The sequence below is a fragment of the Rana temporaria genome, chromosome 2 (genome assembly GCF_905171775.1).
Source record: "Rana temporaria chromosome 2, aRanTem1.1, whole genome shotgun sequence".
Lineage (NCBI taxonomy): Eukaryota > Metazoa > Chordata > Amphibia > Anura > Ranidae > Rana > Rana temporaria.
The window spans coordinates 64,975,450-64,996,949 of NC_053490.1; the positions used below are offsets into that span (position 1 = coordinate 64,975,450).

General features: G+C 43.0%; 1 protein-coding gene across 1 annotated transcript in view; it reads right to left on the bottom strand.

The window, feature by feature from the left end:
* Nucleotides 1-215: 215 nt before the first annotated feature.
* The window catches only part of CDADC1 (cytidine and dCMP deaminase domain containing 1), a 29,543-nt gene continuing 8,258 nt past the window's right edge, over nucleotides 216-21,500 (bottom strand). The window contains exons 4-9 of the mRNA XM_040340288.1: nucleotides 20,777-21,346; nucleotides 19,607-19,656; nucleotides 6,901-7,079; nucleotides 5,084-5,273; nucleotides 3,938-3,997; nucleotides 216-2,367 (exon numbers count right to left, since the gene is read on the bottom strand). Coding sequence (XP_040196222.1) covers nucleotides 2,356-2,367; nucleotides 3,938-3,997; nucleotides 5,084-5,273; nucleotides 6,901-7,079; nucleotides 19,607-19,656; nucleotides 20,777-21,346 — 1,061 coding nt within the window. The 3' untranslated portion in view covers nucleotides 216-2,355. The remainder of the gene's footprint in view (nucleotides 2,368-3,937; nucleotides 3,998-5,083; nucleotides 5,274-6,900; nucleotides 7,080-19,606; nucleotides 19,657-20,776; nucleotides 21,347-21,500) is intronic.

A 21,500-nucleotide genomic window follows, 5' to 3' on the forward strand; every position in this document is an offset into this window, starting at 1 on the left:
GGTGGGTGTAGCAAGATGTCCATCCGCTTTTCTCCTTCTCAGTGTATACTTACTACGGAGAAGTGTGGGGTGTAGCAAGATGGCGGTGACAGAACATCACTTCCGTTACATATTCTGACGGGTCACCAAATCTGACGAAACACAGGACTTCCCACTTTCTGTCTGATCTCTGCTGTGCAGCAACCTGAACCTATATAAATAAAGGTTATACAAGGAGCATTTTACAATGCATTTTTAAAGAACAAATATCTGGATTATGTTTACTTTAACATTTGCCGACAGGTCTGCTGCATGTATTCTGCTGGATTTTGTCCTGCTGATCATTATAATGCTACACATTTATTAGATTTACAGCACCATCATCACATCATATGTCGTCTGCCAACCGTTCAATTATAATATATATTAATCTGCTTATCTTTCTACCAGTTGCCAATTTAACAGAAAATGTAATTTACATAAGTGTGATTCTTGTTGGAAAAACTTGGTCACTATATACTGCCCCCCCTCCAGATAATGAAAGAATGCAGCCAGACTAAAGTGTTGTTGCCAGCTACAGACAAGGGTGCTACACCAACAGTTGTAAAAAAATTAATTTTGTGTGTAAAGTGAAATAATTTTCACTTTAAAAATAGAAATACAGATTAGTGATAATTTAAAACCATCATAGAGCTCTTGCTACCAATAACTGTATGAGATGCCACAGGTGGGCTCTAAATTTACAGTTCACACTCTTAAGAAAGGTGACACGTACTCATACATGTTGCTGTATAACGCCAAGTTAAAGCCTACCATACATGGGATCAAAACTCAGCTGGGTACGTCTTGACTGGCTTCATTTCTATCGATGTCTGGGCACCCTGGTCAATTTATCTGGTACAACCAGCCTGTCAGAGTTTTCCCAAATGATTAGTGCCACCAGCTATAACTGGCAACACTAATCTCCGCTGACAGAACACAATAGCTCTGCGGGTGGGGATTCCCCCATCAAAACAAAATTGCTCATTGTGCCTAATTTGATATATTATCAGAACCAGAAGACATTTTGTGTTTTTTCTACCTGATCTGTACTTTTTGAAAATTCTTAATAAAAATTATTCAACATTTTAAAAAGAAAAATAGCTTGATCTGGCAATTTTCTTTCCACCCAACAGTGGTGGAAGGAAATTACATAATCTACGGCCTGCCTTAAGCCCCTGGAACACAAACCGCTCACCTATATCAGAATTACCTTTTGCCCGTTATTATCCTATTTTTGGATCTCATCTTCGGTGTACTGCCTATTTTTAGGGGGTTATTATGAGCCTTAAAAAAAAATATTTTTTTGAAGAATTTCCTGTAAAAGGTCTAATGTGCTCATAACATTTTTCCTATACATGGCAGTTGGCCTCACAATGCAGAAATGAGCAAAAGTGCATAACCTATACAGGACCGGGTCAATCCATTAAATCATATTTTATTCTGGAGCATTCAAACAAGAATTTTACTTCCAAAACTCATTTAGAATGTAAGCTCTTGTGAACATGGCTCCCCTTCACACATGGTCAATGAATCGCTGTGTGCACAAATTTTCGCTCCTCGACCTTAAAGTGCTGCAAAATATCTCAGCAGCAAATTATATATCATTTCCGAGTTAACGGCCAACCCCCACCGAAAAGTATTTCAGTTTTCCATGGAGGATGACAACCCAAATCAGATATTTCTTATTACAGAGCCAAATGAGAATCACCACACTCCATTGATGGATTCTCGAGCCGATTGAAATGAACCAATATTTAGGGATTCCAGCTGTGCGACTGCGAGAGGGCAGAGACACAAAGTGAAAATCTCATTACAGCAGGCTCCAGCCAGTGGAGAGTATCCCAGCACATTTGTTTTAACACTGGCACCCAGGTATAGTAAAACAACTTCTGTGTTACGTATATAAAATGTTATACATTTTACATATTTGGATTATGGTATCCCTCAAAACACGAAACACTTTTCAGTGTCACAGGAGATATAACCCGAGTTTCATAATCTTTAACCACCCTGGCCCAGTGCTTCTGGATTAGACAGGATATGGATGCCAACCTATCCAAGTGTGTGCGGCATTCATAAATCTGAGTGCGAGATTCCTTTTTTGCTGTACAAGAGTAAAAACTCCATCAGTCTGTATAAACTAGTCAAATGATTAAAATAAATAATTCACTGTAAATCTTAAAATAGAACTTTCTGCTGTGCAATAAATAAAATCTATTCTAAAATAACTCCGAAAATAAAACATTCTGTGGTGAGAAAACCACGTAGCTTATAGGCTTTCCCCAAGATGTATTCTCTTGTTCTTAAGGGATAAATCGTCTTGTGTGTTGTTTTTCAAGGGTCCAGCTGCAAAATGAATAACAAAGAAGAGAAATCAGTACAAAGTTGGACCACAAAAAAGAAAAATTGACTATAAAAGAGAGGTCTTGGTGGGTTGGCAAAAACTAACTAATACACAGATTACTGGCCACCCCTGTATTGAAGTGAGGCTAAGAAAAAAAGACAGAAAAGGAAGAGAGTCTAGAAACCCCAGTGAGAAATTAAACCAGTTAATACATTAGTACTATATATTACATAGATATTTTACAAAGAAATGGCAAATCGGGACAGAATACCATCTCTGGAGTGAACTAAATTCACCAGCTGTTGGAAGACATTTGCCCTCACAAATATCACAATTTGAGAAGATGTATACCAACATATGCAAATGAGGCATTTGGCCACTTTCACATGGGCTTGTCCACGTACGAACTCTGCTTTGCTCAGCAGGGATCGATCCGCGGATACCCGCTAAGCAGGCCGATGACAGGTCCGTCTCTACTCACTGTGCGGAGACAGGCTTGTCAGAGCCCGCTGTCCTCTATGGAGATCGGACGAAAAGGGACCACCTGTCCGTTATCATCCGATCCTATCCTCCAGACAAACAGAAATTCGGGTTTCCATTCGTCTGCATATCACGGACAGGATCAGATCAGATACCAGCGGATGTCAGGGGACATGTCACTGCTGACATCAGCCGCTCCATAGAGGTGCATGTAGCGTTCGTTCAGGTCCGCCAGAAGAAAAGAAAGAAAGAAAGAAAGAAAGAAAGAAAGAAAGAAAGAAAGAAAGAAAGAAAGAAAGAAAGAAAGAAAGAAAGAAAGAAAGAAAGAAAGAAAGAAAGAAAAAACTGTTGCCTTAACTGCAGTGTGAGCTGTTGGCTTCAATTATTAATGTATCTAAATCGACATCTAACATTACCCTCCACCCAATGCTGCTGTTCAAAGGTGCACCCTCTGTGCTCCTTTATCCAGAGTGGAGGCACTCTAATTACAGGAAGTGTGTTACTGGCCAGATCACGTGAAAAGCCTAATGTAGCCACCACATTAAAGTGATTGTAAAGGAAACATTTTTATGCAAAATAAATAACAAACATGTCATACTTACCTGCTTTGTGCAGTGGTTTTGCACAGAGCAGCCTCTATAATTTTCTCAGGTTTCCCAAGCCACTTGCTGTGGGGGCACTCGTGCATGCTCATTTCAGAGGCGGCTATCTGCGTCCATAAGACACAGAGCGTGGCTCAGCCCCGCCCCCGCCTCTCTGGCTGTGATTGACAGTGGTGGCAGCCAATGGTTTCTGCATGTCAGCCAATCAGGAGGGAGGCACCTGGGAGAGACTCAGGTCTCGTGCACATCACTGGATTGAGATCGATCTTAGGTAAAGTATTGGGGGGCTGCACACTGAAGTTTTTTTTACCTTCATGCATTGAATGCATGAAGGTTAAAAAAACCTTCAGCTTTCACAACCACTGTAACGATTGGTAAGCTGCAATACATTACATTTTTGGTTTTGGGTTTAATGCTGCTTTAACACAACAGTGGGCTAGGTAGCAAGTTATAGGGCTGGAAAGCTACAAGCAATTTAGAGCATACTCACTCTCTCCTCGTAGCTGGAATCAGATGAATTATCAAAAGAGCTTTGAGGGTTTTTCTGCCACTGTTGAAATAAAACAAAATTTATTAAGATAGCCACAAAAACGTTTCATAATTTAGTTTAGAGAGATATTGTCACTTTGCCCATTTGGACTTTTTTTTCCCGTCCCTCAAGCACACCGTCTCAGTGTGAAAAGACACACTCGAACGAATGGGAGGTGGTTTTCAGGCGCTTAGGAGGCTTTTTCTAGCACTAAAGCACCTGAAAATCGCTCTCTAACTTTTAGAGGGGCCGCAGAAAATGGCCCTTTGCATCATACTGTACTTGTACATATCCTATAATCTCCAGGTTTTGGCCGTACATTGTAATCTTATTCTAAAATATCCTTAAATGTCATTTAGTATTATTCAAAATTCATCCTAGCCCATGTTGACAAAACAGAACTTTGCTACTGTTTGTTTTGTAAACTGGAGAGATTCCCATCTTCCCATATTGGAACTATTACCAAGCACATTTTTTTGGCCCATAGCACACAGAGAAGCCTCTGCCAGGAGTCCGTCTGCTTAGCAGGGAATCTGTCTGCTGATTTCTGCTGAGCAGGTGGATGACTGGTCCGTTCCCGCTCTGCTTATGAAGAACAGACACAGCCTGCTCTCCTCTATGGGGAGGTCGGATGTAAATGGACCGCCTGTCTGTTTACACCTGACTGCCATCCAATCTGCTAGACGGATGGGGAACGGATCCTCATCTGTCTGTTTTTAGTGGATCAGATTGGATGTTGGCAGGTGTAAACAAACACATGTCCGCTTACATCTGCCACTCCATAGGAGGATAATGAATGATCCGACTGGGTTTGCTTAAAAAACTGACAGGCAGACCTGATCATGTAAAAAGGGCCTTATAAAACTACCACAACTTGAAAACCAAAGTATTTATAACCCTACTTTTCATGCAATATTTTTTTTTTTTTTTTTAGACAATTGCACACACTTGCCACATAAAAAGAAAATTACTCTTGGTAAAGAACAAAAATTAGTTTGAAAGGAAAAAGAAACCGCACAAGGTAAACGCATCACGAGCTGCTGTAATTTCATCAATACGGCTGCCCCTGATAGCTAAAGTGACAGGTTCACTTTCTTCAACACTTACTACAAATTTACTGACTCCCTTGAGTTCTGCAAACTTCATGTATGAAATGTCAGCCTTCTTCTTTCCAATATCCACATCTCCAGCATAGATCTGTTTGATGCCGGAGCCTTTAATCAGGGGGACGCATTCGTCACATGGGCATTTTGTGACAAAGATCATGCTGTTTTCATCCGGTTTAATCTCATTGTATCTGCAAAGACATTGGGAATACAGTGACATGATGAAAGATGAACAGGAAATATAAGTAAAGCTGGGTATTCACTAGTAGAATTTGGTTTAACATTTTTCAATGTAAGAACATTGTAAAAAGGTTTGTTGATTATTCTATTAGTGGGGTCAAATCGATATTCATTTTCAACCGCACTAATGAGAAAATTCGAAGGAGCAGTGTGTAATTTTTTGCACGAATGTATGAATTTATAACAGTGTATGTGATTTGGTAAAGTCTATGCATTCCAAAATTGAAACTTAAAATTAAACGTAATCTTGAACTACTTTTGAATGACATTTAGAGTACGGAGAATCTTCATTCAAAATTCTATTAGTGTATACCAAGCTTTACTTATACGTTACAAACAGCGAGGTGTTTTCAGCAAGTGGCATTTATTTACTTTTTTTAAAGCCAAGTTCCACCCACTTTTCAATGTCCACATCATCCGCTTCAGACGTTGCCATACGCACTGCAATGGGCATTTTTTTTTTTTTTTTAACACACCTTGTTTATAAGGCATTCTTCATGACTTCCTTTCTCTTCCACCCACAGCTCCTGGGAGATGTTCGTCATAATTCCCAGGGGTCAGTGGGCATCGCTGCTGTTCTATCGATGCCCTCTGTCGTAAAGTGTCTGCACCGTACAGAGCCATGCGGGCACTTTTGCCTGGGCCTGATGACATACCTCCCCCAGTCTTAGGCATACCATAGGATTGTGCGATTTTCTTGCTTCCAACCATGGGTTGCAGGCAAGAAAATCTCTCGATTCCCTTATCAATACAGCCAATGTTAATGAATGAAACTCTCATGGAGCTATTGCGCGGGGAGTCACAGTGGTTATTGCTAGCGGCAATAGCTGCAGGGCAAAAAAATTGCATGGTGAAAAATCTGACATGCTGGTTGTACCTAAGTCAAATGATGGATCGACTTGGGTATATTCAGTTTGCCCATACATAGATCCAATCTCAGCCAGTCCCTGCTGAACCGGCCAAGATTCTAACCATCTATGGCTAGCTTTACTTTACACCATTTTCAGTTTAAATCTGCAGATTGCTTCTCAAGATAACACTTGGAGTAAAAAAAAAAAAAACAACTCTACACAGAAATGACTGTATAGAGTATGTATTGAGAAATAAAAGAAGACTGCACAACAGAACGATCCAACGTGATTTATTAAGAAAAAAAAAGTCAAATGACAGCCACCAAGACAATGACACAGGACCCAGGAGGTGACGCATTTTACATTGGTAACAGTGCTTCTTAAAAGATTTCAAAGGTCTTTGAGGTTTGAAGGAGCACTGGTTGCAGTGTGAAACGCGTCACCTCCAGGGTCCTGCGTCATTGGCTTGGTGGCTGTCATTTGACTTTTTTTGTAGAATACATCATGCTGGATCTTTCCTGTTGTTGTGCAGCCTACTTTTCTTTCTCATTGATCTTTGGCGGTGAGCCGTGCCTTGTACCCAGCACATCCGGACTGCAGCGATTGCTCACCCGGAGCAGTGTTCCTTTCTTTGAACTAGTGTATGTATTAACAGGTATGTATAAATGCTCTGTTTAAATCAGTGGCTGCTTTTTTGTCACCAATACTTTACCCAATATCGTCTTACCTGAAAGTTATGGCATTCTGCTCTGCATGAACAATATAACGAAACTTCCGGATTTCTCTGTCTTTCTGCTTGTCGTCCATGTGAGGAAAATCAGCATATTCTGAACCAACAGGGAAAGCATTATATCCACAACCCAGAAAATACATAGGTCCTGTGCCATCACAGTCTGAGGAGGAGTCCTAGAAACAGGAGGAGAAGTCACTGGGATGCATTTACAGCTTGACAGAAAACCATCCCACTTAAGCAAACAATGATAGAGCTCAATTATGTTCCAAAATGTGAGCTGTACTGACACTCTTCTTTATTTGTACATTATTCACACCAAAAACATATTTGCGTTTTTAAAGTGTATTTCCACCTTTACAGCCAGTCCCTACTATATATTTGTCATTAGTTCACGTAAATTAAAAAAAAAAAAAATTATATATATATACACACACACACACTCATATATTTTTTTCCCTTGCCTTTTTAGTGGTTTCTTTGGAGCAGGTTTATAGATATGACTGCAAGCTATTCTGAATGAGTCAGTATCCCCTCGATAACATACAATGCAAAATCAAAGATTCAAGAATCCTAACCCCTTTAAGAGGCAATGTTGAAATCAGTTTACAACAAATAACCAGATCTCCCAGCACACTAAACTTTAAAAACAGCCCACTCCTCCTATAGCCAAAGCATTTTTATTTATTTTGAAAAGAGTAAAAGAGGGTTATATTATTAGGGCTGCAACCAACGATTATTTTCAGCTTCTCCATTGAAGTATATTGAACCAAAAAAACAAAATCGCACTGTTTTGCGTTAAAAAGTCCTCGCCCTTTCCAAAAACACAGCAGCTGAAAAAAAATCATGGACCTGAACGTGTCCCATAGGAAAACATGTAAATAAACTGCAGTGTGTTTTTTCTTGTGAAAAAAAAAAACTGTAGTGTGTTTCTGCAAAAAGCACCAAAAAAACAGAGGTGTGAACCCAGACCTGAGATGTTTAGTAACATAATGGGGTTAAAAAAAAACTAAAATAAAGTACAAAAAGAGCAAATAATCGCTACTGTAAGGGGTTCATTTTTTTTACCGTGGGACAGTGAAAGTAATATTTACAGTAGCGATTTGATTTTTTGTACTATAAAGGGCCATTTATTTTTAACCCCATTATGTTACTGGCCGATTAACCGATTATGAAAATTGTAATCGATTAATTTCATAATCGATTAAATCCATTAGTTGTTTCGGCCCTATATATTATAATCTCTTTCAGTTTTTTTTTTAGCCATTTGTGTCCCGTTTCCCTTCACTTCCTGTCCCATAGCCAAAAGGAGGAAGTGAGAGGAAATCCCTGCAATTAAGGGAATCCATTGCGACACCCTAGGTCACAAGATGGTGGGGCAGATCCTCATACATTTGCATGGGCGCAGCGTATGTGATACACGCTACGCCGCTGTAACTTACTTTGCAAATGTTTGAATCCTGAAAGAATTTGCGCCGTAAGTCACGGCGGCATAGTGTATTTCTCGCGGCGTAAGGGCCCGGAATTCAAATGCGGCGAGTAGGGAGCGTGTTTCATTTAAATGAAGCGCGTCCCTGCGCCGAACGAACTGCGCATGCCCCGTCCGTCAAAACTCCCAGGGTGCATTGCTCCAAATGACATCGCAAGGACGTCATTGTTTTCGTCGTGAACGTAAATGGCGTCCAGCCCCATTCACGGACGACTTACGCAAACGACGTAAAATTTTTTAAAATTATACGCGGGAACGACAGCCATACTTAACATTGAGTACGCCACCAGATAGCAGCTTTAAGTATATGCCGGAAAAAGCCGAACGGAAACGACGTAAAAGAATGCGACGGCCGCTCGTACGTTCGTGGATCGTCTAAAAAAGCTAATTTGCATACTCAACGCGGATTACGGCGTGAACGCCACCAGGCCGCCGCCGGAAAATTGCATCTTAGATCCGACGGCGTACTAAGGCGTACTCCTGTCGGATCTAACACAGATGCCGTCGTATCTTGTTTGGTGGATACCAAAACAAAGATACGATGCGCAAAATTTGAAATTACGCGGCGTATCAAGATACGCCGGCGTAATTTCTTTGAGGATCTGCCCCCTAGTGTCCCCATGTGGAAGATTTCCCCTTGATTACTATTCTGGGGACACCCCAAAATTTGGGATTTTCTTTTACTGTAATTCTGTGATAATGGTAAACAGGACAAATGGAGAGAGTGGAGTTCCCCTATTGGGGCACAGACAGCAATAAAAGCTGACAGGTGTTCTAATCCCTCTCCACTCTGTCCATGGCTTAAAAAAAAAAAAAAGTTGGGGTGTTTAGTTATAGTTTAGCATTACATAGGAGGAAGCTGTGCGGCTTAGGCAAGTAAAAACACTTAAAATATAAGCAGCAATTTTTAATATTTTTTATCATATGAATGAAAACACTTAAACAAAAGCTGTAATCCCAATTTAGCTGCAAAAGTAGAACAATGGCATCCCAACTCCCATAGAGGGTTGAAACAGGGAAGTATACTTTATTATTTTTTCCCTTTTAGGCAGAGTAGGTTGGAGGTGGGGGGGGGGGGTGCTATTGAACAGAGTTGGTGTTAAGAAGGAATTCTACTTGTGCCAAGTCAAAGTAGTTCTACATCTGCACACGTTTACACCTACATACAGCTCTCTGTACACCATGGATGGCCTCCAGCTGTTGTGGAACTACAAGTCCCATCATGCCTCTGCCTTTGGGAGACAAGCTTGTGACTGTTAGTGGCTTGCAATGCCTTGTGTGACTTGTAGTTCTGCAACAGCTGGAGGGCCACAGATTGAGCACCCATGCTGTACACTGAAGGTGAACTACTCTAGGTGGCTCTTATTAGAAAAAGAACGTTGAAGACCAAGGAAACAAAGATAACCAAACTGAAATAAGCAACATTAATGGGTGTGTTTCATGAACTTTGAGACTACCAAGGTTAAGTTAGCTTTCATATGAAAGGCCAACAAAATATTAAAACTGAACCTTAGGCAAACAACTGAATACACAGATGAAATATAGGGAGTTTGATAACCACTTGATAAGCTCATCTCTCTGTCACTTTGTTCCCTCCACCAAAGGCAGGCCCATAGATGCCATTTACTTTGCTGCATCCACGGATTGCAGGCAAAAAAAAAAAAAAGCTGGATTCCAGTCAGCATTGATAGGGAATCCCTCCTACAGAGCTATTCTGTTCTCCCGGCAGGGGGCACAGGAAGCTGTCCCTGCAGGGAGAACACAGTGATTAAAAAAAAAATATGTGCAAATAAAACCTTATCCCTCTAATTATACATTTGTATGGGCCTTCTGCAATACAGTGTACCCCACCAGTGATGGGGGCTATTAAAATAGTGAAAAAATTAAATGGTAACTGCGCCAACCCTGCAATGTATTGTTAGTATAGTGCTACTGTGCAAACTATAGTGCTATTAAAAGCAATATTTTTAGTGAACAAAACTTTATAGCAAGTAACAATCTGTGTGTGCACATTCACATGTACCCAGGGAAAAAAAATCACCCAAAACAAAAATTGCTGAAATAAAAATAAAAATAAGTGTTAACATATATATATAGATCATTAGAACTTGCTCTTGTCCCAGTGAACCTCTTCAAAAGGTATTCAGTTAAATCCTCATGTGTACAAATCTGTGCTATAAAGAAGTAGCTTTTAATCCACCAATTTGTGATACCACCACCAACTTCTGAAGTGGGCACTCACCAGAGCTGGGATTTAAAAAAAACGCCTTTGGTTTATCTCAGGGTTAACCACTCCACATCTAGGAACCAATCTGCCGTTTGTTCAGCCGATATGCCAACATTCATCTCATAAATTTCCTTATTTGCAATTCTCAAGCTCTCACGAAAAGCAAAGAATTGATCATTACGCAATATATTGAGCTCTTTATTATAAAAGTATAGATAAAACAGTTGTAACAATGCTCACTCACGTTTTCTAGTGCCTCCAGACCGGCACCAAGTCTTTCCAGCAGTGCTGTGTAAGGACGCTCTGCAGCGTGTGTATCCCGTTCCAAGCCTCGGTTCCGTGCGGGTTAGCGGCAGGAAGTGACATGGGACGTTTACCCAGAAGCCTCTACGCGTTTCGCAGTATATCTTGCATCATCAGGAAGCTTACTGGAGGCACTAGAAAATGCGAGTGAGCTCTGGTGAGTGCCCACTTCAGAAGTTGGTGGTGGTAGCACAAATTGGGTGGATTAACAGCTACTTCTTTATAGCACGGATTTGTACATGAGGATTTAACTGAATACCTTTGAAGAGGTTCACTGGGACAATAGCAAGTTCTAATGATCTATATGTTAACACTTATTTTTATATTTCTTTTAGAAATTTTGTTTTGTGCGTTTTTTTTTCCCTGGGTACATGTGAATGCGCACACAGAGATTGTTATTTGCTCTAAAGTTTTATTCACTAAAAATATTGCTTTAATAGCACTATATAGTTTGCACAGTAGCACTATACTAACTATAGATTGCAGGGTTGGCGCAGTTGCAGGGTTGGCGCAGTTCCCATTTTCTTTTTTCACAGAACACCGTGATTACAGCAAGCGGCTGGCAATAATCGCATGCTAAAAATCTGACATGGAGGGAGGTGTTAGGAGGACAGTGGAGAGAGGATACAGCCCGGCTCCTGTGCAAGCTGGCTTTACTTGCTCTCACTGTGTCACTATGACAGGCTGCCAGAGGCTGTGGAGTGCCGGAGCTAGAGAGGTATAGTGCTCTCCATCTCCACACTGTACAAATCATCATGGTGCCTGGGAGGGAAGACGCTCTTCCCGCAGCTGCCCACACAGACTCTGCTCCCTGCTCTGCCGCCTTTTATCCTCGTCCCTGGGCCCCGGCTCATCCTCGGACACCCTGCATCCAGTAATAGAGCTCCAATCAGCTCGATGTGGCAGGGTGTACGATAGGAGTGAGCAGTGCAGGATCATTGTGTCATCCTGTCCCACCTTATGGTGACGCCGGCCCTGGAAGGGAATTGAGTCTGTACTAAGGCAGGGCAGGGGGGGTGACACCATGTTTTACCACACCAGGCGACACCAACCCTAGTGACGCCACTGCTCTTCTAACCAACATTCCCCTTGCACTGCAGCACAGCTGACTATATTCTTTGTGACGCTCCCAGAGTCTGAGCTCTGCTGTAGAGTGGATTGCAAAAGGCTGGTATTAAATCAAATTCAAATTCAGTTTCAGTTTCACTGCTTATATGAAATTTAATGGATGCAATAATTAATACAGAGCTGCATTTATCTGTGCATTTTAAATCTGCCTGGCTTTCAGACACGCACAGGTAAAAACAGAATATTCATACATCCCACATCCCTGCACAGGCGGAAGTTACACTAAAGCCTCATACACACGATCGGACTTCCATCTGACTTTTCCGTGGATTTTGGTCCGAATGGACGTTGGCCGTGAACTTGTTCTGCATACACACGACAGGACTTTTTCAGCCAACTTTCACCAAATCACTTGGTTTTTCAGCTCTTTACCGCCACCCTTTGGGCAACTTCGCCCATTGTTGGCTAATCTTAAGCATTGGTTCTGAGCATGCGTGTTTGCACTTTGGTCTTTAGTCCGATGGACTTGTGTACACACATATAAAAGAAAAACTAATCAGCGCAGTAATATACAAATACAATGTGGACCAGCTGCTGAACACTAGGAATCAATTCAAAAGTTCCTGATGCAAAATGTATAAAAGATAGTGCAGCGCTTGTGTACACACGATCAGATTATCCTCCATCGGACATTTGTCCTTTGAAAAACCGAAAACATTTGTCCGATGGAGCATACACACGGTCGTATTGTCCAATCAAACACGTCTGTCGGACAATTGTTGTCAAAAAGTCCTATCGTGTGTATGGGCCTTTACAAGCTGTGTTCCGACTTAAGAACAAACCTATAGTTTCACCCTGTGCAGACCAAGCTGATACCAGGCTTCTGTGAAAACTGATACGTTAAGATCTAGAATGAGGGCATGTGCAAGGGTTTTGCACAGAGTGGCACTGATCCTCCTCTTCTGGGGTGCTCCTGGCTCCTCCCTGCATCGAGTGCCCCCTCGGAGAGCCGCATTCCAAGGGGACACCCGTGCGGGTGCGCTACTGAGGACTGCTGCTGCGTCCATTGACACAGACACCAGGACTCGGCCCCATGTCACTGGATTTGAGTGACAGCAGCGGAAGCCAATGGCTGCGCTGCTATCAATCTATCCAATGAGGATCCAAGACAGCGACTGGGTTCAGGTAAGTAAAAGGGGGGCTCTGGGGGGGGCTGCTGCACTACAGAAGGTTTTTCACCTTAACCACTTGCCGACCAGGCCATAGCCAAATGATGGCTACAGTACTGTTGGATAACTCCTACAATGGCCTCCCAGAATCACACTCCTGCGCAACCCAGGGAATCTTCAAGACCCAGCATGTCACATATCGGGGTAAAGGGCCAATAACAGTGGCCCTTCACCATGTGATCACGCTGTCCAACGACAGAGTGATCACTTGGAAACAAACCAGACCTTGTTTGGCTCCTCCCCTCTCGCCGATCAGTACAGTGTGTGAGGAGAGAGAGGGAGCTGGGTGCAGCAGCGCTGTGGGCTGGATCGGACGTTCCCACAGCACTGATCTGTGCTCATCCATGTCTCATCCATGCTCCATCCATGGCACATTCAATGTGGATGGGGGAATGCTTCCTGCTGTGGTATTGTATTTTAACGGCAGGGAGACTTCCCCGCTGTCAGAATACACATCAGCTTTGCCAGCTATGAGCTATACCTGGATGTAAATTTGAACAGTTGCTACAGAACTGGCTGAAATTCCATCCATGTATGTCTGGCTTTAGATGTAACAGAGTGATCTTATTGATGGTATCGCAAGAATGGCTGACCAAAATGCCAAATCCTTTGTAATGTAAAACAGAAAACATAAATGTGACGGTATCGGTATGATATCCCCGTCAACGTTCCCTTCTTCCCATAACGAAAATCACCCCAATACTCCACGAGGAGGGATATCCCTGGAAACGCCCAGAAAGCCACACATGAGACCAGCTCACTGCTTGAACAACACAGACTTTAATGTTATAACACACAGCTTATATGTCATTTCCAAAACCGTTACAATGACAAATCTCCGCCCCCCTCACACTGGGGCTTCCATACAGATTATAGGTAGACACGACGGGGCCGATGCTGAAACACATTTTCTTTAGACAATGACATCAATGACGCTGAGCACTAGCTGTACTGAATACATCAACCAGACCGCTCGACCCCGCATATAGAGAGATAATTACCACAATGAAGCAATCAGAATAATTAACACAAGCCACTTAAACCCAGCTCTCCTTCACACAACACAATAGATCAATTAACCTTTAGAAATAGTGAGGGGACATTAGCACATCAATAACCTGGCTAGCAGGGAGCAGTAAACTGAGACATATAGGCAAATGTATCACAATGGCCCCCCTTTTGCTCCCTGCTCCGGCAAACCCGGTTGGACCTTCCCTGGTCCAGTAGGGTTGACGGGTTCAGAGCTATTAGTCAGAGGTTAACTCCGTTTGGCATGACTGACCTCCCTTGGCAACTGCTTCAGACTCAGGTATGTCACCGGGTCGTCAGATCACACGCCGGTCAGTCCCCAAGTCTTTGTGCGATCTGCAAAGTCACCAGAAGTCAGTGTGAAGACAGCGAATGGGTCTGTGCGCCGCCGTCTAGGTGTCCCGCTATGGGAGGGGGCAGGTTATGGCTCTGAAGTGACAATCCCAGGAGATTCATAAAAAGAAAAAGTTATATTTGTTGAAATGCTGTAGCACTGGTGCTCAGAGTCCGGGGGGGGGGGAGGGGAATCAGAGCCCCATAAGGTCAGCCACCCCCTGCTCCCTCCGCAGCCGCCGGTTCTCCTCTTGGAGCTTCTCCAGCTCCATCTCCAGTTCATGCTGCTGTGACCTCAGGTGGTTGTTCTCCTCCTCCATGCGGCTTATGCACTCCTCCAGCTCTATGTACTCACGGATCAGCTCCTGCTTGCTCATGTCCTGCAGGCTCTCCACGTGGTCCTTCATCATCAGGAACTGGGTGGTGGTGTAAGGGGCCACCGGTGGGCCCTTGGCGAACATCTCGGCACGCATCTGGGACGCCCGCTGCGACTCCCTCTCCTCCAGTCGCTTCTTCTCCTCCCAGGTCAGCTTGTTATACGGCTTCCAGGACCTCTTCTTCTTGAAGGGTGGCCGGCGGTGCCTCTTTCTGCCCAGCTCCCTCCAGGGCCCCTCCGGCTCAGGGCTGTCGCCCATGACCAGCTGACAATGGTGTTCCCTGTTGTCCGTAATAACAGATTGTACCATGAGGGCTTCGTAAGGGGTGCCCAATGGTTCTTCCGGACCCAGCTCCTGGAGATCCCAAGCCGAGTCTACACAATGGGCTGCTGCTGGTGGGCGGTACCCAGGTTGAGACCAATTTGACCTGGTGTTGTCATTCATGGGGCAATTCTGCTTGAAGTGACCCAGCTGTTTGCACCGGAAGCAGCGTTGTTCGTTGCCCTCCTGGCGATGATAGCGAGGGCTAGATGTCACCGGTCTGTTAGGAGGTTGGTATCTAGCGGTTGGTGGGTGTGAGGGCACCGTTTGTGGTGGAGGTTGTTCCTGTGGTGTGACCTGGTTCGTCTTGCGAGTATCTGCATATTCATCCGCCAACTTCGCGGCCTCTGGTAGAGTCATGGGCCTGCGATCTCTCACCCAATCCTTGACGTCCGTCTGGATGTGATTGTAAAATTGCTCCAGGAGCATTAGTTGCAAAATGTCCTCTGCGGTGGTGGCCTGGCTGCTGTTAGCCCAGTTAGAGGCCGACCGGGACAATTGGCATGCCCATTCCGCATAAGAGTCTTTCGTGGTTTTGCGTGAGTCCCTGAACTTCTGTCGGTGGGACTCTGGGGTTACTGCATAACGAGCCAGGAGCGCTTCTTTAACCCGGGCGTAGCTATGAATATCCTGATCTGGCACGGTCCGGAAAGCATCAGAAGCTTTGCCTGACAGTTTGCCTGACAATATTGCAACCCAGTCTCCTCTAGCTATTCGGTGCAGGTTACATTGTCGCTCAAAATCCGCCAGGTAGTTATCAATCTCACAGTCCTTTTCATCAAAAGCTTTAAAAGCGCTAAACGGAATCTTCCTTGCGTCTGCTGTGCTGTACTCACTGTTCGGAGAAGGTGCGGCTGCTTGTTGGACTGCTGCCAGTTTTAACTGTAGCTCTGCGTCTCTTATTTGTTTATCCTCCTGTAGTTCTGCGTCTCTTATTTCTTTATCCTTCTGTAGCTCTGCGTCTCTTATTTGTTTATCCTTCTGTAGCTCTGCGTTTACTAACATGTCCATCACTTTCAGTACCACATCCGGCGTTGGGTTCGGGCCAAACCACGCTAGCTTCTCTCTCATTAGCTTGTTGGCTGGCGATTCCTCCTCCTGAATCACTGGTGTCTCCATCTCTTGTACTGCTGGCGTTGCTGCAATCCCGTCCTCCTGGTCTAGCTCCATTGATTCTGCTATGATGACCCGTTCGGTTTTGTTGCTAGCAATCCTTCCACGAACTTCCAGTAGTTCTTCCAGTGTCTGCTTGGAATCCGGGTGTGAAGGGGAATAGAAGGGAAAAATCCCACTGCTACCAACCAATTGTGACGGTATCGGTATGATATCCCCGTCAACGTTCCCTTCTTCCCATAACGAAAATCACCCCAATACTCCACGAGGAGGGATATCCCTGGAATCGCCCAGAAAGCCACACATGAGACCAGCTCACTGCTTGAACAACACAGACTTTAATGTTATAACACACAGCTTATATGTCATTTCCAAAACCGTTACAATGACAAATCTCCGCCCCCCTCACACTGGGGCTTCCATACAGATTATAGGTAGACACGACGGGGCCGATGCTGAAACACATTTTCTTTAGACAATGACATCAATGACGCTGAGCACTAGCTGTACTGAATACATCAACCAGACCGCTCGACCCCGCATATAGAGAGATAATTACCACAATGAAGCAATCAGAATAATTAACACAAGCCACTTAAACCCAGCTCTCCTTCACACAACACAATAGATCAATTAACCTTTAGAAATAGTGAGGGGACATTAGCACATCAATAACCTGGCTAGCAGGGAGCAGTAAACTGAGACATATAGGCAAATGTATCACAATAAAGTTTAACTGCAGGCAGACCGATATAACTATGGAGAGCTTTATAATCCATATCACTGAAAGAAGAGTCTTGTACCAGAAAATTCGAAAGGTGCTCTGTGATTCAACTCACGAGTAAGATATGGGAGATTTCAAAGAATGTACTGAATTCAGATTGCCTTACCAGATATACACCACTGAAGGAATATTATCTTTTACCAGAACTTTTGAAACTTTTATGATTAGAAAAATACTGGTATTACCAAAGTCTCTCAACTCTATGCTGAAGAAGAAGGACAACACATACCGTTTCAGCAATTACAATCAAATTTTACACTGAACAAAACATAATTTTACCAACACCTCCAGCTTTGCCATGCACTACAGGCTCAATCTGGATACTCGCCCTCTGTATTTGCCAACACTGCAATCCTTGACGCGCAATTGTGCTCCACAGGAAGGAGGCCTTATATCATTACTCTATACCCACTTGCTACATGAACCGTCAACGCAACATTACTGTGTGTTGCAAACAAAAATGGGAAATGATTTGGGAGTTACACATAAAGAACTTTGGGAAGATATATTACAGTCTTTGCCCCAGGTCTCCATGTCTTGTTCCCATAGGTCAACTCAATTTTTTACATTTCACAGGGCATAGAGAGCCTTTTTGCAATAGTGTTATAATAAGTGTGGTGCAGCTCCAGGAGATCTCGTACACTTCCTATGGTGATGTCCAAAATTGGCATGAAATTGTGATTATCATAATTATTACAGCTATTGGTACACATTTCAGCAACTCCACTGTCACTTGCATACAAGGATAATTTGACTCAACTAACTTAGCAGCAAAATTACAATTTGCTGCCCACAGAATGGTGGTACTAAAATGGGTCTTCACTGGAGCCCCCGTGATAGGGCAATGGCTAGCAGAAGGCAATAAATCTCTAGCACTGAAAAAAAAAAAAAATGACATATGAACAGAAGGGGTGTGATACATGAATACTTTGTCACATGAGAAAAATGGCAAAATGCTACCCAAAGTGCTGCATGAAGACTGGTATACACTACTGGGCTTCCACACTCATACCCATCATGCAAGTCTTGGCTAGAAATCTCAATTCCACAAATGTACCAATGCCAATTTAAACACAATTGTGTATGACTGAGCCCTAAAGAGGTTTGCATTGTTATACAGTCCTTGATACCTGGTAGTTCTGTACACCTGTGTGTCTACAAACTATGTCCTTAAAGAGGTTGTAAAGGTTTGTCTTTTATTTTCTAAATAGGTTCCTTTAAGCTTGTGCATTGTTGGTTCACTTACCTTTTCCTTCAATTTCCCTTCTAAATGTTTTTTTTCTTTGTTTGAATTTCTCACTTCCTGTTTCTCCTCAGTAAGCTTGCCCCCATCATCCGAGCGTTGGAAAGTCATTTAGAACAGACTACTAAACACCTCACTGAGGAGGAACAGGAAGTGAGAAATTCAGACAAAGAAAACAAAGAAAAAAAAAACATTTAGAAGGGAAATCAAAGGAAAAAGTAAGTGAACCAACAATGCATGAGCTTAAAGTAACCTATTTAGAAAATAAAAAAACAAACCTTTACAACCCCTTTAACCACTGAATTAAATTTAATCTCATTCTTTGCGTTTTCTGTATCTATTGTTTGTTTGACTCTGTAAAAAAAAAAAAAAAAAAATTAAAACACAGTTTTGAAAATAAAAACAGATTCCCTTTAAACATTAAGGGCCATATTCACATAGAACTGCGGCGGCGTAACGTATCGTAGATACGTTACACCGCCGCAAGTTTTCATCGCAAGTGCCTGATTCACAAAAGCACTTGCAATAAAAACCTACGCTGCGGCCTCCGGCGTAAGCCCGCGTAATTTAAAGGGGCGTGTGCCATTTAAATTAGGCGCGCTCCCGCGCCGGACCTACTGCACATGCTCCGTTTCGAAATTCCCATGCTTTGCGCAAACTGACGTCATTTTTTTCGATCGGCGACGTGCGTAGCGTACTTCCGTATTCCCGGACGTCTTACGCAAACGACGTGAATTTTTAAAATTCGACGCGGGAACGACGGCCATACTTTATACAGCACATACGTGTGCTGTGTAAAGTTAAGGCACCAAAAACGACGACTAACTTTGCGACGGGAAACTAGACTAGCGTCGACGTAGCGAACGCGAAAAACCGTCGTGGATCGCCGCAACTCCTAATTTGCATACCCGCCGCTGGTTTACGACGCGAACTCCCCCCAGCGGCGGCCGCGGTATTGCATCCTAAGATCTGACAGTGTAAAACAATTACACCTGTCGGATCTTAGGGATATCTATGAATCAGTCGCATAGATACTCAGAGATACGACGGAGTATCTGAGATACTCCGTCGTATCTCCTTTGTGAATCTGGCCCTAACATTTTAATATATTTTACCTCGATTAGCACAAATGAATTACACAACCAGTTTCAGATCAAAGTATACAAACACAAACAAAAATTACTTACAGACTGACGCTCTGCCCAAATAACGGCACCCACTCCAATCTTGTGGTCTTCTAAAACATCAAATGAACAATAATTAAATTGGTAAAAAATGTAATAGTGGACGAGAGCCCTAATATTACATCTTCTCTGATGCCTGTGATTGGATGGTATGTGAGTGCAAAACTTACATTTCAAAAGTAATAAAAAGAAATACATAATTTTCTAGGCAAAATGGGAGGCACTAAATGGCAGATTGTGTCGTCACTACAAGATCTGCCAATCTACAGTTTTTTTTTTTTTAAATAAGTTGACGGGTAGCTTTAGCTGCCACCTGATTGGCCGTTTTTTCTGTTTCAACTATCATGAACTGTTTAAAAGGTAATTTAAAAAACAGTCCACCTACCAGAGGATGCCAAACAATACATGAGCCAAGCATGCTTTGTGCGTCTAGTTTACAGATAAACAATTAAAGCGGTTGTAAACCGCATATATAATTTTTTTTTACCTGCAAGGCAAAATGCATAATCAGCTAGTATGCACGGCATACTAGCTGATTATGAAATACTTACCTCAAAACGAGGTGAACAACATTTACTTGTTTCTCGCCGAGCGAGATGTCATCTTGCTCCGGCGTGTCTTCTGGGTATCCCAGCTCCAGCGCTGTGATTGGCTGGAGCGGCGATCACGTCACTCCCGCGCGTGAGATTTAAAATCGGCAAGGTCCGGCGGCTGCCGGATCTTTCGCCGTGGATTCCCCCCTGCGCATGCGCCGCCCGCATTGCGAAGGGAATATCTCCTAAACCGTACAGGTTTAGGAGATATTCTTTATACCTACAGGTAAGCCTTGTTATAGGCTTACCTGTAGGTAAAAGTCAAAAATAAAGGTTTACAACCACTTTAAACAGTGATTTTATGCCACTGGCGTGATATTTTTCAGAGGATGATGGAGAGAGCAGTTGGCGGAATTCCCCACTCCCTGCTTTTTCTCTTTCCGCCACCTTTTCAGCTTTCTAGATCCTTTTTTTCCGATTGTGCACAATACTTGGAATTTCCCTACTGTACTTCCTTGTTTGTTTAATAAAACATTTATGCAAAAAAATAAAAAAATAGTGACTTTGCAAAGTCAATGACTAGTTCTCATGTACTGCTGGATAGAAAAGGTGTAGACAAGTGTAAGGTCATCTTACTAACCTGTTCGATATGCCAGCAGCCGGGCTTGAATTATACAGTGCTGGGCAATATCTTGGGTTAGACTCGGGCCACTCTCACTGCTTGTCTTACTGAGGTAGAACCCAAAATCAGAAACCCTTGGAACACTGGATGCCACTGTGGCCAGTATCAGCACCAGCTCTTTCATATTCTGTCTCAGGCTTATGAAGTATGGATTCTCACAGAGATTCTCCAGCCCTATTGTTCTAAGGATATCCTTGTGCATGTCTTCACTGGAGATTAAAAACAAGGTTTCATACTGCTTAATCCTCTCCTGGCGATACTCATAAAAAGTGCTTATTGGGAAGTCCGGTTCCTTCCTCGCAATCTTCTGGACAAAGTCACATTTCAAGGAGGTTTCTTCAACAAACTGCACCATGTAACATGCTAGTGGCTGCAGCAGCACGCAGACGTGAGCACGACTATTTGATTTCAGCCTCTCTACTGCCTTGGCATCTAGCCTGGCATCTTCGTTGATACTGTGGGAAGATATTTCTGCTTGGAGGCTCATTTCCGGGTCTGAGGGCCAGTATGAAATTCGGTTCACTCCAGCTACAAAAAAATAGAATATGAAAAAAGATTTATAATCGAAATCCTCCCGAGAAAAATGTTGGGTGAAAATTATTTGGTGTATAAACTTCACAATCATTGCCTCCTAGTCCTAATGTTATACTTCACAGCACCAGTACTAGAAGATGTAAAATAG